Source organism: Amborella trichopoda, chromosome 9, assembly GCF_054954075.1.
Source record: "Amborella trichopoda isolate Santa Cruz 75 chromosome 9, AtrichopodaSantaCruz75HAP2 v2.0, whole genome shotgun sequence".
Classification (NCBI taxonomy): Eukaryota; Viridiplantae; Streptophyta; class Magnoliopsida; order Amborellales; family Amborellaceae; genus Amborella; species Amborella trichopoda.
In genome coordinates this window covers 720041-739253 of record NC_142344.1, presented here as the reverse complement: position 1 = coordinate 739253, position 19213 = coordinate 720041, and the positions used below count along the sequence as shown (strand labels likewise).

Sequence of the window (19213 nt, the reverse complement as noted above, 5' to 3'; positions counted from 1 at the left end):
TTGGAAACACCCTCTAGTTGACCATCGCAATATTGAGATGTTTGAATATGAAAAAATAAGATATTTGAGACTAAAAAATAGCGCATCTTGCAATACATTATCTAGGCCGTCTATTTTCAATATTTTCATATGTTCATAAATCTACTTAATTTTAATCATTTTTTAAGTTTAATTTTTATAATTAGATATGAAAATATATTCTTAAATAATTCTAGTAAGTTTTATGCCAAAATTACATGTTATGATAAAATTTGGTGGTGCGCCTTAATTAGATGTTAAAACCACACCCTTATATATTAGATGCAAAATTCAATAGATAAAAGTGTGTCACGACATTCGAGAAATTTTATTTTACATTTTATGTCCAAATAATGACACGGTTTCAACCATTTGATTCCTAATCTAACAGTTAATGAAGTTTGGTACCTCTTTATAACGCAATTAGTTAGTCTCATTGTATACCTTTTGTATAAACTTAATTACTTTAAAATCTTTAGTTAGTCTCATTGTATACCTTTCGTATAAAATTAATTACTTTAAAATCTTTAGTACAAAAATGTCATGATCACTTCTTATACATGTGACATCGAGCAACTCATGCGTGTATTGTTCAATATAAATTTTCTCAAAAACTCTTTTATTGGAAAAATAACATCCTTTATCCGCTTGACTAAAGAGTTCATGACTTTTGAGTGCTGAAGGTCATTTGCAATCCTTTTGGTCTGATTATAGGCTTTCAGTGTATAACAGATGTAAGGCATGTATACCATTTGTTAAGAAGACAATAGAATGAGGACAAAAATTAAGGAAAAATAAGGCAAAAAATTGAAGGGAAATTTGTCAAAATCCTCGTAGAAATATGAACTATTCAACATTCTACCCATTTATAATTACAAAGATGATTGTGGGTTGGAAAAATTATGTCGTACCGAATTACTATAAAATAACTACATAATGATACAATTTTAAAAAAATATTACGTACAACTACACTTGTCCCATATTTGAAACGTTGGTCAGGTGCTTTTTTTAAAAAAAAAAGAAAAACTCCCGAGTCCCTTTTTTTCTCCTATTTGCCCCAAAGTCCGATGTGCGAGACATCAAATTGTTTATTTATTTTCAAGCACAGGAACTGATTCAATGTTGGAAACATAAGAGTGTCCATGCATTATAATTTTTTAAAGCATATTGTCAAATGTTGGAAACATCAAACCAAAGTTTTCAAAAAGACAAAAATAGGGTGGTACGATATCTATGGTATACACCTTTGCTTTTCAAGTGTTTATATCTTAGGTGGTTCGCCTAATTACAAAGGCCCAATCTACTATAATAAAGTTTAAAATTTGGCCAAATTTTGTGAAGTCTAAGAGCTTAGAATAGACTTGTCATTTCATAAGGCGAACTAGATATGTGCAATCGGAGTTTTTATGTGATTGCCGTATATATCACAGAGTTCTATGGGATAGTTGTGAGACCTACATTGTTTTATGGAACATAATGTTAGGCAGTCAAGAAAAAACATTCCCATGTGATAATTGTAGCTAAGATGATGATGTCGTTGATATGGATTAGTGGCGATATAAAAAGACATAGAATTCGAAATGAATATTATTCGGGAGTATACAGGCATGACTCCAATGGGCGTTAAGATGAGACAAAATAGATTTTTGGACATGTGCAACAAAGATACTGCTTATTAAAAAAGTATAAGTTAGTTCAAGTAGAAGGCTAAAAAAATAATAAACAATAAGCTTAAAAATGATTTAATTAAAACTAGTGAGAAAATATATGGGGACTTAGAAACTCTTTGAAAACTGGATACGAGACGACCTATAAGCGCCTCCTATGCCTGATACCTTCAAACTAAACTTCGATAGTAGCTCTCTAAAGAATCCGAGGCCTACAAGGATCAGGGGAGTTGATAGGGGTTGGATTGGGAATGTATTGTTAGGGTTTGTTGGACCAGTTGGGATAGGCTTGGCAAATCAAGTTGAGATGCTTGCTCTCTTGCAGTGCCTGAAAATCTTCAAGAGTAGAAATTTTAGTGGATGCTGTTTGGTGGAAGGCGATTTCCTTGAACGCTATCCAATAGTGTAAGAAGGAGAGGCGAATTCCTTGGAAATTAGCACCTAACTGGGTGCAAATTGTGGATTTTGCTGAGCTGTTGTCGATCTTTAACCACGTGTTTAGGAGGCTAATACATTAGCAGATTCTTTGGCTAAGCATGGCTCTTCTCTCTTCTAGCTCTAATTATTTATGATTCTTCTCTCTTCTAGCTCTAATTATTTATGATGTTGTAATTTGGGGTAGTTTTTACCAATACATTTTTTTAACATTGGTAAAATAAAAATAAAAATAACGGATACGAGTCATTGGACTCATAAAAACCGATTCCTAAATCTACTTGCACCTTTTATAAACTTTTTTTTAAATCAAAGCGAGATAAAACTGAAACAAAATGTTAGCGATCAAAGTTCAAAGCAAACTGTAACGTGCGTGCGCGTTCTCTTGCACAAACACCCCATATCACAAAAACCCGTAAAAAGGCGGTAGCGGCAAAACTAGGGTTTTAACGGTCTCTAAAGTCTCTATCTATCTCTAAATTTTGGCCGGAAGTTCAAGTATGGACTTACAGAAGGCGAAGAAGAGATGCGTCGATTGTTTAGAGCAACTTCAATCCTTACCTCCTTCAAAGATTTCTCTAACCTGTAAACGCAGCTTATATAAACTCATAATTTCGGAGCTCAAATTTCTCAATTCCCTTTCTCAGGACTTTTGTGGTCCTCTCAGGTATGTTTTACTATAGTCATAACCCTAATTTCGGTTTGGTTTCATATTTATCGACCACGGTTCGCCCTTTCTTGACACAAATTTGCTATAGCTCACTGCTATAATTTGTTTTTTTTTTTTTTAATGTGATTATTGCTATAATTTGGTTATTTTATGGTAATAGATAATCCCTTTAATATTGAAAATTGCGCATCAAATTGATCTGTTCATATTTTACTGTTTGTCTTTTTGTTTTTTCGTGTTAATTTGCTGCATTGAAAGTAAAAATTCACTTAAATATTTATAGGCAAAATTCAGATACAGAGGTGAATGGGTGATACAAGGCATACAGTAATTAATTTTTGTGAAACCTTAGTAACAACCATAGATACTGGGTTTATATCATTGTGTCCGAAGAATACATCATAGAAAATGAATAAAGAAAACCTAGTGACAAATTATCAGGATGTTATTCTGCTAACTACTGTCAGGACGATTTATTCTATTGTAATATATTAGCATTTCTTTTAAATCCACTGTTATTTTTTTCAGGAAGAGAAGCCTTCCTGTTGTTGCTTAAATGGGGGTTTTAATGATTCAACCGTGCCATTATTTTTAAAGTGCATTTTGTTGCTATAATTTTAAATGTAGTATCAGCTCTTGCTTTATCAAGATATCATCGCGATACATGGGTGTTTTTGCCGATAAATGTTATTAAGAAATAAAGTAATCCAGTTGGGTGGATTATAATGCTTTTGAGGTCACATGAAAATGAAAAAATCCTGGTGGTTGCGGTTACATTTTTCATATGATGGATATCCCTGCTTTGATTCCTGTTCATTTGCTCTCTGATTATGAGAACCTACATCTTGGAACATTGAGAATTGAATCTTGTTTATGTGTATTAACCTTCTGTTGAATATTCATTGTGTTAAACTACTCTATTTTTCCCCCTAACTTCGGGTGCACGGTGGGTGCACATGGAACGCGTAATACTTAGGTAATTTGAATATCATTCTGTTGACCAGTAACCGTCATGATAAAGAATTCACCATAGAAAAGCATCATTCATTAATTTCTTAAGATAAAATCATTATTAATCTCCTGAAACAGTATTTTTTACTGGCCTTACTTTATTGGTTAATACTTAATCAGTTAATAGTGATGGTCAACTCCATTGTTGTGCAATTACTCTTGAGTTTGTTGGTCCAAAATTCAGCTGCTTACTCTATTTGCAGTACTAACATTGGCTACCTTGAGAGTATTGTGTACATTCTTCAGCAACCATTTATAAACAGCATTACACGTGTATGCAAATCTGTGCCTCTGTCATCATTACATGGGAAAAAATTCAAGGCTAATCCAAAAGGAGCCCATATTGATATAATATGCACTTATCATGGAAACCCAGTTTGGTTCATCGTCTCAGACAGGAACCCAAAATATATTTCATGGGCATATTCTCATAGGAGTAAGGGACTAAGATCACGCTTGCATTCGGTTATTCAAGCAGCCAATTCTTCACTGACATTGCAGCCAGCCTTTGTTATATTTTTCTTTGCCAATGGACTTGATGAAGTTGTTCCTCAGAAGCTCATTGATGAATATAAAGCTCTTGAAATTGGGAAAGAATTTAATCATTTTGAGGTTAGTATCTTTGAGGAATTAGAAGATGAATGGGTAAATATCACTTTCAATAGGAAGACATTTGATGGGGATCTCAAGGATTCTTCTAGACAATATCAAGGTGCTCGTGTATTTCAGTTTGCAGTTAATTGTCTTGAGAAGGACGATGAGGGTCGTAGAGCATGTGTTCATTCTGAATCAAGTGTGACAATGTCATCCTCACTGGGAAACACCATGATGGGTTTTCACAAAAATTTGTTGGGGAATGATCCAGAGGTACTTGGGAATGCTGCTTTCTGTTCTTTGATTTCAACTATGCAATCCTCCTTACTTGATGGCGATGGTACTGAAATGGGTGTTACCGTGGGAGAAAATATGATTAATTTTGATACAACAGCTTTAATTGCACTTGTGTCTGGAATAAGTAGTGGTGGTATCGAGCAGATTTTGAAAGCTCCAGAGGACGACATGAGAAAGCGCTTTAAGAGTAACTTCGCCTTTGTAATGGCACAGGTATTATGTGGCCCTTGACAGCATTTCTCTTCCTATAATTTGATTTATACACCCTCTTATCTATATAATATGTCCCAAAATCCTCATTTTTCTGATTTCCATGTCACTGACAGATTACCAAGAATTCAACATACTATCAGGAAATGACCAAAACATTTTGACTTCATTAGATGATGATGTAAGCCTTTCACTCCTTTGCTGATGGTTTTCAGCTACTGGATGTGAAAGAATAAATTCAACTCCCCTATTTGGTTTGCTGCTACTGGGATGAAACACTGGGTTCCTCACTTATTGGCATCATCTAAATAATTGGAGTGTTTTTTAGTAGCTCGCACATTGTATTTCAATTTAATAAAAAAGAAAAGAAGTAAAGTTCAGTTGTGTGCTATTCTCAAAACATTAGGTTGTCGGTTGTTGTAGAAGACTTTGTCATTCCGGAGTTTCTATTCTGGGTGTCAGATTGTTTAAATTGTGTTCACAAAAGATTGGAATTGGTTTGAGTGCCTGACCTGGTGGATTTTACTGAATTGATTGAATACTTGACTTCCTTTTTTTTATTTTTTATTTGAGATCAAGCCCAGTTTTTTTGATAGAAGCCTTGACTAGTTTTAGCATATTTACATTTTCTGCAGCTTATAATATTACTTTCTGAAGTTCTTATTCCTTCTACAGGTAAAGTCTGAGATTGAGAACCCAATATTAGAGGAATTGGGATGTTTAATATCATGCAGAAAAGTTATCATATGCGAAAGCGTTTGTTCTGAGTTCAAGGAGCTCATTGCAATGTGTGGAGGACCGGGTGAGAAAATGAGAGCAGATCGCTTGCTGCAATGCCTAGTGTGAGTTTCTTAGCTGAAAACAGTTCCATTTCAAAAATTATGTGCTATGATCCTAGAAGTATATGAATGTTAAGAGGGAACATTCCAATGATGGGAAAGACTCCTTTCCTTGAACCCCATTATTGAATGGGTTATTTATCACTATGTCATGACTCTAGGTGCCTCCTGGAAATGCGATTTTCTGTCATCTAATTACCATCTAAATGGTTGCTTCTTCACTTTGCAATTAAGTGTATGGCTCCTTTATAACATGCCAATTTGTAATCTTTAAATCACATTTTAATATTTTATTTTTTGGAAATATATGTCTTTTCTTTCTTATTATGAATTTGAACTTTTTGTTCCTTCTAATTTGATTGTTGTGATTCAGTAGATAAGTTTGTTGAAATGGCAAATAAATTAACAATGATTATAAAAAGATAACATTTGAATATGCCAGATTATTCCTATATTTTGCAACCTAGAAAAGGAATATATAATAATAATGCTATCGGGAAATTGGATTTATAAGTTCTCTCAAATTCATATGAAAGCCCTGTAGTTATCTTAACCCCCTAATTAAATTTGGGTTGTTTACAATGAGTTAAACAGATGGTTTGGGTTGTTTACAATGAGTTAAACAGATGGTAAGTTATGCATGTTTATGAGGGAAAAATCTCTATTTCTGGTTGAGCAGATGGCTAATTGTGGCCTATCGGGCTATCACATAAGAGTCTTGCTTCTAACTCTTTAAACAAGCATTCGGCTTTCAGTTTGTTCTTATTTTCAATTGGGCAATCCACATTTACTTTGTTAGTTGAGCTGAGCTTGAGTACCCAACCCCAACATTGCTGAGAGAGAGAGAGAGAGGTGTTGATTGTGTCAATTGTTTTGAAGATCTTGAAGTTGTTTGTCAAATTGCAGGGTCATCAAGGACAATCCATCTGCCCGTGTGGTGGGTCTTCCAACCACTAGAAAGATAGGCCTGAAGAACAAGATCATTTTTGGCACTGGAGACCAATGGCGTGCCCCAACTTTAACTGCAAACATGGGATTTGTAAGAGCTGTATTCCAAACAGGTATGTCCTTGATGACTCTTGAACATAGACCGCGTGCCTTGACAGGCCAATAGGGCTTTTGGATAAAGTATAATTTTGGCGATATATGAATAAATATGAGATTGAATATTCCGAGACTGTTACCTTTGGTACAAAATAGGTCCCTACATCTAGTCGTCAGATGTGAAATCAGGCTGTTGGGAGTGTCATTTTGCCGCTCAAAATCCAAGAAAATTTTTATTGGATGTTGAACACAGTTAATGGCACCACTTCCAGCTGCCCAATTTTAGTCTGATGACTTGGGGTGATTGTCATCTTTTTGTACCAAAGATAAATGGTTTTATTGCATACTTGATAGATGTACGCCTGGCAAGTGCCATTTATGAGTTCTCATCCTGTATTGTCTTGGGTTCATTTGGCGAAATCAATCTGTGGACATGTGAGAATTGGTGATATCTCAGTGTTGTCTAACAATTACCTTGAAACTCTATTGTCTTTGCGAAGCAAAATGTTATGTAGTGCATCTTGGTGTGTGTCTATATATGTATGTGTGTGTGAGAGAGAGAGAGAGGAAGCTTAGACATGCATTACAAGAAAGCACTACAGCCGTGGTTACAATGCTTTTCTGGTGGTTAAGAATCCAAAAGGTCAGCGCTTTAACTGAGAAAAAGTATATGATGGTTGTAGAGAAGTTATCTTTTCTCCATAACTCCTAAGGGCCTGTTTGGTTCCCTAGAAATTAGCATCCGAGAGACTCGTTTCCATATATACCAGACATTTCTGCAGCCTTGATGCAGGTTGGAGGTGGAATTTCAGTCTGTGTGGATATCCGTATCCAGATTTTAAGCCCACAACATGTAAATGTTCATTGAACCAAAATAACACTACAAGTAAAAAGTATGTATAGTAATTAATGTCTAATATACAATCATTATATTAATTATGATATGATTATATATTAGAATTGTATAAAATATATTTAATATTTATATGATTAATATATATTATTAATATATACAATTTAACATTATTAATGTAATATTATAATACAATACTATAATATTATATTAATAATATTTATACAATCCAAATCATGGATATGCATCTTCCAAGTCACTTATCAGATGCTAGCCAAACAACAGACACCAATATTAGATATGCCAATTCTGAGTGGTATCTCCATCTCTAGGAACCAAATGGGCTCTAAAAGGAAGTCTAAAAGTCTAGAAATTTGAGAAATATGGTGATTTCCAGAATTCTTAGATTCTTAATGAAATCATAGGTTTAGAAATTAGTTTATTAAGTGATATTAAAGTTACCGATCTAAAAAGAAAAGAAGAAATAGAAAAATTCCACGAGTTTGGACCCCAAAATTGATCTCTCTATCTCTCTCTCCTCGTGTATGTTTTAGTGCAACGTCTCTCTCTTTATGGGTGCTTTAATGTACACCTCTGACTCTCTCTCTCTCTCTCTGTTTCTCTCGCTTACTAAGGATTTAATAGTCTTGAGATTCATATTTAGACGCCATTTGTTTTTGCAAGATTTATTGGATTAATTCTAAGACTCTTACACAAAACCAAAATGAAATACTTCATAAGGAAAAATATACAATGAAACAATTTATTTTTAGTACAAGGTGGTTACAATTAATCTTGACCATTGGATGTGGAATTAGATGCATGCATTTATTCTATTGACCAAACTCAAACTTCAAAAGAAATTTTCACGAACTCTATGATACACCCACACTATCAGATTTCACATTGGATAGTTGTAAATAATTTTGATCTCGCTGTCTCAAAAGCAAATGGCCTCATTGTATACGATCCTGCATCAAATTTGTAGTACATTTTGTATTTTGTTTGATGAACATTTAGAAAAAAATATGTAGATAAGAGAGACATTGAGAGTTGTACATTTATTTTGTTTGATGAACATTTCAACAAAAAGAGAGATAAGAGAGATTGAGAGTTACACATTTTTGTAGAGATGAACTACAAAACTTTTCGTTCCAACTCGTTTTTGTGAACAATTTTGGGCCCTCGTGAATTCGATCCTTCAAGGGTCAAACTCGGGGTAATTTGGTCAATAGTGTTTGTAAGATAGACCAATTTGGGGACCATTTTTTAATGGAAAAATTTTATATAAGGTTTCAACCTTATACTAGTGAAGTACGCTGCACTTCATTATCCTCTAGAAGAGTGTTTTAAGACAGTGTTAAGACATTAGAGAACCCTCTAATTATTCATTTTGAACCTAGGAAAAAAAAGAATTTCAAGTCTTTGAAATAATGTATTTTGTAACAAGTGATGTGGACGGTCTATTTTCAAGATTTTCAAGTGTTTATAGGTTTGTTTGATTTGTGTTTTTTTTGAAATTTTAAATTTCATAACTTGGGATAAAAATATATTTTTTATGCCATTTCCAACACTAGAATTATTTCTCAGAGTGAATTTTAGAGGTACATTTAACTTTCAAGGGCACCCTGTACAAACCTCAACCATTTTTAATACAAGAAAAGGACCCGTGAAAAAGTGGATCCGGGTGATTATTTCTGTTCCTTCCCTGGATTTTCTAACTATGTGCATTCCAAGATTCTCATGCTGAGAGATTATAGAGAAAAAAAAAGTCGAATGGAAAATTTAAAATTTTGTCACTATTTCATTTAATATAATGAAACTATCTTTTTTTAGAAAAACGATGTTAGTGGTGACATCAAATTTTGTAGGTGCACTCTCTTCATCCTATTCATCAATATCATGACATAAAAAATTGAATTTGCACCTTAGGAAAAAGCCAACTGGAGTACTTATCTTATAATGAATCCACAAGGTCCTCTTCATGCTATTCATCAATCAATCTCATGACAAAAAAAAAAAAAAAACGAGAATTTGCACTTTAGAAAAAGTCAAAAGGAGTACTTATCTTATAATGAATCCAAAAGGTCCATCAGGTGGATAATGAACTTTGGGTCTTGAAGAACTCAAAATCAAATTCTTTTAAATATTTATCTAATAATAATGATAAGACCATTTACAAAAAAAATTATATTGTTCACCGGGATAAAAATAGCTTAAAAATTGAGGTTAAACAAATTTCTCACAAATGGAAGTTGAATGAGTATTTATTTTTATTTTTATTTGATATGTTAACGGAGAATAAGTATTTAATTTTTAATTTTTTGATATGTTAACGGAAGGAATGGAGGGAAAGACGTTATATTAGGGCATCCGCCCCCTAACTACCGATGCCCGGATCCCATTCCCTTAGAAGGAGTGTTTTATTATTATACTTAGTACTATAAAACCATTGCCTGAAATCACTTCCCATATATTTCTTTATATAAAAATTAATGTTATATAAAGATTAATATAAAAGTTGAATGTCGAAGACATGAAGAGGGTATACATTTAATGCCATCACCATTATCGTGTTACGTGGTGAGCATGCCGATGAGAAGATTTTAAGAGAGAATAAGAAAATAATTTTGTGAAGAGAGAGAAAGTGAGTTACCACCTCCTCTTCGTCCTAGTGCACTTTCAGATTTAGGGTTAGATTACGGGTGGCAATTGAATCGGGTACATCCAGGTTTGGTTCTCAGTCCAAAGTTTTGGACCCGATGGGTCAGGTTTGGGTCCAAAACCTTGGACTTAAGTTGGGTTCGGGTTGGGTCTGAGTTCCAGTCACTTTGTTTTTTTTGAAAATTTTCAATGCACTTGTAACCATCCTCAAAGCTTGGATAATGTGTGCAAATGTTTTACGGGCAACATTATCCATTCATTTTTGGCTCATTCAATCTTGTTCATTGGGCTTATAATATAATATATGATGGATTGATGAACTTGCTAGGTGTGTATGTAAAACACATGGGAACCATATACATAAGGTATCAACCTTATATTATTGAAGCAAGGTGCTTCTCAAAAATCCTCTAGAAGAGAGTGTTTTGATGTTGGAACGCCTTCTAATTGATCATCTCAACATTGAGACTTATGAATATGAAGGAAAAAAAAAAATTCAATTATTAAAATAGGGCATCTTGTTATAAGTTATTTGGACTGTATATTTTTCAGATTTTCAAGTATTTGTAAATTTGTTTGATTTGCACTATTTTTGGAATTTTATGTTTTATACGTAGGGATGAAAATAAATTTTCAAGCCATCGTTTCGGATATTAAAACTAGCAAAATTTAGAGATGCACCTTATATAGAATGTGCCTTATATAAACCTCACCCTTGGAACATATAAGAGTGAGTGAATTTCTAAAGTGCTTTGTCCATTCCACATGGTGTTTGAATTTTTAAATTTTCATATAATCAAATTCACCTTAATTTTTGGGGGCATATGTAGTTCATCACACCCATATAAAAATACAAAATGAATAATTATATAAAAAAGTAACAGATAAAAATACTTACTGAAATATTTATAGGGTTATTTTTGTCATTGTTATTGTTGAATTATTTTCGCTTGAGCCTCGCTGTCGCTGAGATGTGCACACCCTCAAACATTGTGGTGAATTTGATTGGTATAAAAAATATTAATATTCAAATAATATTCGACTATCATAGTTGTCCATAGAATGTGGATGCTGATGGTTTCCGGATCCTATCAAGTTATTTGGATGATAAATTGGATAATGATGATTTCCCGATCAAGTTGCCCATCCCTCTCTCTATTTAAGATAAATATAATAAATAATAATACACAGTAATTCTGTAGAGAGAAAAGATAATCATCACTTTTAGTTTTTACAATTTTTGAAGAAAAGACAAAGACAACCACTATTTTATTTCTATAATTATAATTATGCAACTTCAAGAAATAAGGGACAAACTCTGTAATTCCTGAAAAAACCATGCAACACATGCATGAGCAAGGTAGAGAAAGTTAGAGCTGTGTAATCTTCGTCTTATTTCTAAAAAATTATCAGAAAAATAAATCTAGAATGAATGGTAACATCAAAGAAAATGGTATAACTAAAATTATAAAGAGAGAGAAGGGGGTGTCCTAAGAAGTAAAAGAGAGAAGGGGTGTCCTAACTTGTAAAAGAGAGAAGGGAGCTTCAATCTGTAGGAGAGAGAGCTCAGAGCTTCAACCTGAATTTGCAAGACCCAGTTCTAATACTAACCTGGTTGTTGGCACTCAAGCTATCAACCACCAAATTGCACCTAACCTTGGAAGTTATCTTCATCAACTTGAGTGCCCCAAATTTGATTCTCACAGGAACATCACCCCTAAACAACAAAGGCACCATTCCAGTGCTCTGCTGCTCAGCTATTGCAGCCTGTAAACCACTCCCTACCTGGTTTTGCCCTGCCAAAGCCACCTCCATAACAGTGGTATTTTGATGGCCCTGATAAAATTTAGGTAGAGCTCCGGTACAAAGCCTCGTATCCGAATACCAGACGCTCAAGTGGCTTCCATCCTCGTAGTAAATTCCAATCTTCTTGTTCGGATTTTTTGCTGTTATTGTCACGGCGAACTGCGTGTAGAGGCTCATATCAGTTGGATTGAAGTTGAAAGCAGTGATCCTCAGGCGATCCACGGAGTACTCGGGTAATTTAGGCCTGAAAATTAGATAAAGCGCGCCGAGTGTTATGCCTATGAGTATTATAAGGGTGATGAGGAAACACATGGTCCAGCAAAGGAAACGGCAGCAACAATTCTTTCGCTTCGGTGGCTTCGAGTGCATCACCGGAAAAGTGCGATGAAACGGCGAAAACTGTTTGGGCGGGTCTCCTTTCTCCGAGATCACTGCATCCCTCGGTGCGAGAGGAGCGGTGGGTGGTGCTTCTACATCGACTGGGTGGATCCTTTGCTGGTCAGCCATTGTTGTTGTCGTCGAAGCTCTTGAGGAAGAGGAATTGGAGAGGAAACAAAGGTTTTTGAAGCTTTTTTCTTTTGTAAGAAAATACAAGAAAGATGGCTTCTTCTTCAGGTTGGGTTTCCTTTAAATGTGAAGAAAACCATGAAACAATTGAAAGGAATCTCCTTCCCTGATAAGCCCAAAAAGGCTTTAAATTCTGGAAGGATATATATAAAAGCTATCAACTATTAAACCCTAGAATTTGGCCTTCTAGATTGGCTAACTCATTAAGATATTATATAGGCCAAAAAAAATCGGCTTGCCCATCAAATCTAATTAATCGAAATCCATAAAGACTTGGAGTATTATTATGCCTACCCAAAATTCAAAAAGTTTGAATTTTTGGACTAGAAATCAGAGAAGTAGAATTGTTGAGAGCCAAACTTTCTTCTACAGACCTTGAATTTTTTATTTCATAGTGTGAAAGCATGAACTTGTCCTCATACTTATACGGTGCATGTTTCTGTTTAATGCATAATAGGAAAGTCTACTGGGGAAGCGTGTTATTCTAGCTCCCCCTCCCAAAAAATGTGTTTGGTTATTTTTTTACTTCTTTGGTGTACCGTCTTTCAGTTGTTTCTGTTTCTTTATTGGTGCCTCAAAAGTCTTTACCTTCTACACCAAATGCCCAGTTATTAAATCTTTAGGTCCGCTCTTTTAAGCCAAAAAATCTATGTACACCTGCGGGAACATATCATCCATTAAATCTCTCAACTAAAATCCCATCTAAGCATATTTTTAGGACCCCATAGTTTTGGGGGTGTAACCTCCAACCCACCTGAAAAAATATAAGCACTTTGGGAAGCAAAATTAGCATCTTGATATAGAACATAGATTTATTGGGGGTGTAACCTCCAACCCACCTAAAAAAAATATAAGCACTTTGGGAAGCAAAATTAGCATCTTGATATAGATTTATGGACTCAATGAGGGTACGATAGAGCAAAATGGTAGATATATTTGTGTAGTCGATCTCAAATAGTTGAAAAAAAAGTCTTGATGATGATGATAATAATATAGAACAGAGACCATCTAATTTTTATACAGTGTTTAAGAACTCAAAATTTTTTTTTTCTTCTTTTTTCTTTTTTTTAATATATTGGTTATATACTTGATGAATCTACAGTGTTTTAATATGGTGGATATATGCTTGATGATTCTAAAGTGGACCCAAAAATTTAAGATTGAGATCCCCGGAATAAGCTCTTTTGCCAAGGGAAAACAATGTTTAATATGCTCCCGCTGGAGTATGCTATACACCTCTCTTTGTTTTCTTTAAATTATAGCACCTTCTCTTTCACTCAAGAGAAAAGCCAAATAAGAACAAGTCATGATGGACCTTCTCATTCACTGTGCCATCCAAAGCATGTCATGTCTTGGAAGCTTCCAATTAATGAATGCAAAATCAATGATCTCATACTTGTCTTGGCTCAAAAGCTTCCAATTCAAATATGACCTTAGTTAATTCATTAAGGTTTAGATGACTAAGGTCACCTTTCAATATTGGCCGTTCATTCTACTAAGGAAATTGTTTCACGCCGGTCCGTATTTCTAAATTTGTGGTCCTTAAGGTCTAAAATATTCATTTTAAAAATGGATGTAAATAGGCGGTTAATCTAAAAACAATTGAAACTAACGGTCCAAATGTTTTCTTAATAGTATTATTATTTTTATTTTTTAAAATTTTATTTATTTTTTCATATTCATAACTTCCATGTTAAAGATTAGATGTCTTTAAAAATTAAGTGTGACTCATTTCTACATGGACTCATAAGAACCGTGTCCTTCAATTAAACAACATGGTCAAGGACTCCATGATCCATCACGACAGTTGTGTATGTTCTATGGTGCACCATAGGTATTTGCCGATTATTTGGGACACTGGTTTGTGGATATTTAAGAAGAAAGTACACACCACCTTAATAGGGCTCATTCAACTCATATACTCTCGTGGATGGACGGTTGATGTAACCATGCACCAAAAAAACCATACCCCTTAGTGTGTATGGCGTAATTTTCCATATTGTATGTTTCCTATTTTACTCATTGTACCGTGCTCCTGCAGGAGCACAAGGTCTATTTGCTCCCTTGGGCAAGTGAACTTCTAAAGAGAATATTACTGATCTGAAATTTAGGGACTTATTTTTATAGGCGTGTGGTTTGCATAAGGTTGCAACTCTGAACAATCAAATTAAGGTGCACACCTAAACTTTATCATGAGATGTAACTTTGGTGTCGAAAATTCTTAGGATGGTACGAGAATTTATTTTTATAGAGTAATGATCTTATGAGACCCTCCCACACTTATGTGTGTAGGACCTCAAAAGATCACCATTAAATTTGACACAGATCTCTAGAAAAGCTATCACATGGGTGTGAGATTTGACTTTTCTAGAGATCTGCGTTAAATTTAATGGTGATCCTTTGGGGTCCTACACACATAGGTGTGGGAGGGTCTCACAAGGTCATTTTCAATTTTTTTTATATCTAATTATAGAATTAAAACTCAAAACATAGTTCAAATCAAGTAGATTTATGAGTGCATGGAAATCTTGAAAATAGACAGTCTCGATAATATATTGCAAGATGTACTATTTTTAGGACTTAAAATCGCCTTAACTATGCATCTTGATGTCTAGATGATCATAGATGTTTTTCCAACATAAAAAAAAGCCATTTTGAAGGATTTTAGATGTACACCTTAATTCTAAATTTTAAGGTTCTTTTTTAGAATCACCTTACGAGTATTTCAAAAAAAGAAATTGAGTATCAAAAACTCTTAAATCTAACCGACCATAAATTCGGTATGTGGACACCTGGGTATAATTTTCAGGTATACTTCAGGTGCATATTCTTTTCTGTATTTTTTCCTTTGTTAATTTATGTTTTTTTTTATTGATCTTAGAATATTGCATCCTCAAAATTTTGGGTCCCAAAAATCCTCCTAGTTGGGGTTCTACTCAATGCAGCAAATGTACACTTTGCTCCTGCAGAAGCATAGAGTATTTTCTAAGTCTATATTATATCATGCCACGCCAACGCGCTTGAGGTGAGACCTTGAGAATTTATCATAAATATTTATATTCTCTTCTTAGATGGGGTAGGTCAACTTGCATTTCAAAAAATAAAAGAAAAAGGGTTCTGGTAAGAGGTTGTCGGCCATGAGCTCAAGTAGAGGAAGGTCTTAACTTGTGAGGGCAGTAAAAAAATTTATCCCATGGGATTACTAAAACACCCTTAAAGATTAGGTCAACAACCCTTTTCTATATTGAATTTCTTTTTTTGTAGCAACCACTCAAGGAGTTTTTCTTTTCATTTTTGATGTGCAATAAAATCTTTAAAAGGGAGAAAACTAGTTAAAATAGTGACAGTTATTGGTGTTTACATATAGAAATAAGAGGCTAAGGGTGTATTTTTTCAAGTTGCAATCTTAAACAATCAAATTAAAGCGCACCTATATATTTGATCATAACATGTAATTTTGGTATCAAATTTTTTTAGAATGACCTGAAAATCTATTTTCAGATCAAATTATAAAATATTAAACTCCAAAAAATAGTTCAAATCAAGTAGATATATAACTATATGAAAATCTTGAAAATAGACGGTCTATATAATGTGTTGCAAGATGCATTATTGTTTGGACTTAAAATCTTTGTTTTAATTTTTCATATTTATACATCTCAATGTAGAGATGATCAATTAGAGGGGTTTCAACATTAAAACAGCCTTTTCTTAAAGATTTTGGTCCATGTCCATCTTGAACATATCTAGGTTGGTTTGGGTCTTAGACCGATTGACTTGGACATTGTGGTCTTGGTCTGGGTCCAAACCAAGCACAGTGGGTACCTAAAGCTTCCTATCAATCATGGTCCAAATGAATATGGCTTTAATCCTGTTGGGTCGGGTCTACGTACCCATACCCAAGCCATTTTCAGCCCCATATGTACCTTGCTTTCTTTCTTCATTATTATTTTTTATTTAGAGAAATTTATTAAGTTACCTATGAGAGATAAACATTTTATCACCTTAAAAAAGTTCATCTTAACCATGTATTTTAATTTAATTTCCAAATGCCGATAAAAGAATACGTGATCTAAAGTTGGAATAGCTATAAATAGATAGAATGTTAAATAGTTCATCTTTCATAATTACTTTGTAAATTTCCCTTTTTTATTTGTTTCCAAAATTGTGAGGGTCAAGCAACACTTTCTAAGTATTTATTGTATTTTATGGCCATTGTTATTTGTTCAGGTGGACCGGCACCCGCTTTGCTCTAGATGAGGCACGTGGACGATCGCTAAATACATAACGTATGGACACTTTGGGACACATGCCAAGTCTTCTTTCTTACCTTCAACTGTTTCTTTGCTAACCAGTTCTTGGGTCGATACGTTTGTTGTTAGTCATACGTGGGATATTCTGATGAGATTTTAGTGATAGTGGACCACTTAACTTTGGGTTAGGTTTGTATAAGGTTTCCAATTTATATTATTGAAGTAAGGTGCATCTCAAAACTATGTCAAAAATGCAGTTTCAGTGCTGAAAAGCCTTTCGATGATATAAAAGTTTATTGTTGCTCTCAATAATGAAATTTAAAGTTCTACAAATGGTGACGATCAAACAGACCTATAAACACTTGAAAATGGGTGATTTGGAAAATGTGTTAGAAGATGAACTATTTTTAATATTAGAAATCCATTTTTTTTCATGTCAATGAATTTCAAGGTTGTGGTAGTTAAGATAATGTCTTTCATGTCAATGAATTTCAAAATTAACGTTTAAATTTATTTTTTATTTAAAATCATTATTATTGTGGTAGTCAAGATAATTGGTTTTTTATTACACAAAAAAACCCGAACGATCTAGGGTCGAAAACATTTCCAACAAGTATTGGATGGTGTGACAGAAGTAGTAGCTGCTTAACAAAAATTTAGGGCAAGAAGTAGGTGTTGACTTGGGCTTCTTTGGTTTACGCGGCATACGCACTACGGAACTTTCTTCGTGTACGCTTAAGCTGATGTTATCACTTTTTCGAGTAAAACTATAACATTTCGAGTATATAAATATTGAAGGGCTGTTTGGGTAACTGGAAATATATTATTCGTAAGTATATTAATTGTATAATATATTACTACTTAATATATTACATCTAAATGAATTGTTATTATTTGAGTAGTATTTAGATGTAATTTAGGGAATACATAGTTACCATTTGGCTATGTTTGGAAGAAATATGGAAAATGCATTACCAATATTTTATCAGCACTTGCCTATAAACTATCATTTCTTTTTTTTTGTCACAAAATTTCATTGGAATACAGAATTAAAGTCATCATCACACCATTCCAACAAAATTTTCTAATAATAACATCATCATCATTCCAAAAATATTTTTTAATAATAACTTATTTTGTATGTCTTTGGTACTTACATGGAATCACATGTTTTCTAATATTAGATTTGGTTTCAAGATAGTAAGTCATTGGAATAATATGGTTGGAATAACATATTTTTATTATGATAGCCTTATCTTTATTAATTTTTTATTGAAGTCTTTCAAATTTCAAATAAGCAATAAATTTATGATACCAAATTCAAAATATTTATGGTGCAAGTTAAAAACTGGGAAGAGATTTGATTAGTAAAAGTTACAAAATGAGAAAAAGTTTGATTAATAAATTAGAAGATTTGATAATTACAGTAAATTTTAAAGATATAGTGTTTATCCACACCAAAATAACTAGTTAAGAGAGAAGGAGGACCTTATGTATATTAATTATTAGGGTTCAAGAGAGTCAGGACTTTATGGATACCAGTTATTAGGGCTCAAGAGAGAGAGTATAAGCTTAAAGAGGGAGAGAGTATCTCATGCAAATCCGTGGCTCACGAGGGCGTGGGCTTAAAGAGGGAGAGAGTATCTTATACAAACCCGTGGCTCAAGAGGGGGTGTGCTGAGCGAGAGACCACCTATCCAAATCACTTAGTTGTTAGGGCTCTTATTAGGGCTCAAGAGAGAGGGGTGCGCTTAGAGGAGGCAGGTTTAGAGAAGGAGTGACCACGTATACAAACCGGTTATTATGGCTCTAGGGCAGTAGCGTCGCTTTGGTAAGTTCTTAAGAGAAAAATGGCCGGTTAGCATTTTTTTAAGCGGGATAGGGCAGAGAAAAGTACGTGGAAGATTTCTCAAATATTACCTTGGGTAATCTCGGCTAATCTTTTTCATGTACTTATTATTAAAGTGTAAGGTGGAAATGTCATATTTCCTTATAATCTATTGTCATGTAATATATTTTCAGGTACCCAAACGGCCCCTTACGCAGCATTAGTTGATTGTTAGATTGTTAGATATAAGATAAAAATTTTGGGTAAAAATAAAGTGTTATTTTTTTTTCTTGTGATGCGTAAATTTTTAGGCTTTATTTCTTATTTTTAGAAATCTGTATCAAAATACACCTCAAATTTAAATTGTTTTACACTTTTCTCTTTTTACTACTGTTCCAAGCCAAAATCATGCGGTTTTTTGGGTATTTTGAAATTAATTCAATAGGTATGGGTAA

At 33.8% G+C, this 19213-nt stretch overlaps 1 protein-coding gene across 3 annotated transcripts; it reads left to right on the top strand.

The window, feature by feature from the left end:
* The first annotated feature begins 2454 nt into the window (after positions 1-2454).
* Positions 2455-17239, top strand: LOC18438409 (uncharacterized). 3 transcript variants are annotated; one of them, XM_011626734.3, is made up of 5 exons: positions 2455-2789; positions 4007-4907; positions 5580-5746; positions 6650-6804; positions 16908-17239. In XM_011626734.3, the coding sequence occupies exons 1-5, from the start codon at positions 2623-2625 to the stop codon at positions 16931-16933; spliced, it is 1416 nt and encodes a 471-aa protein (XP_011625036.2). In that variant the 5' UTR covers positions 2455-2622; the 3' UTR covers positions 16934-17239. The 3 variants fall into 3 exon arrangements, with proteins under 3 accessions (XP_011625036.2, XP_088702958.1, XP_006848656.2); XM_088846832.1 differs by lacking the exon at positions 16908-17239 and adding an exon at positions 12011-12851; XM_006848593.4 differs by lacking the exon at positions 16908-17239 and having other exon boundaries at positions 6650-7322.
* The last annotated feature ends 1974 nt before the right edge of the window (positions 17240-19213 follow it).

What these genes read in the sequence shown, in the direction of transcription:
- LOC18438409 (XM_088846832.1), top strand. Translation starts at nt 2,623, where the DNA reads ATGGACTTACAGAAGGCGAAGAAGAGATGCGTCGATTGTTTAGAGCAA. An exon ending in TCGCCTTTGTAATGGCACAG is followed by an intron (nt 4,908 to 5,579) that starts GTATTATGTGGC and finishes TTCCTTCTACAG; the next exon opens with GTAAAGTCTGAGATTGAGAA. An exon ending in AAGAGCTGTATTCCAAACAG is followed by an intron (nt 6,805 to 12,010) that starts GTATGTCCTTGA and finishes TGATTCTCACAG; the next exon opens with GAACATCACCCCTAAACAAC.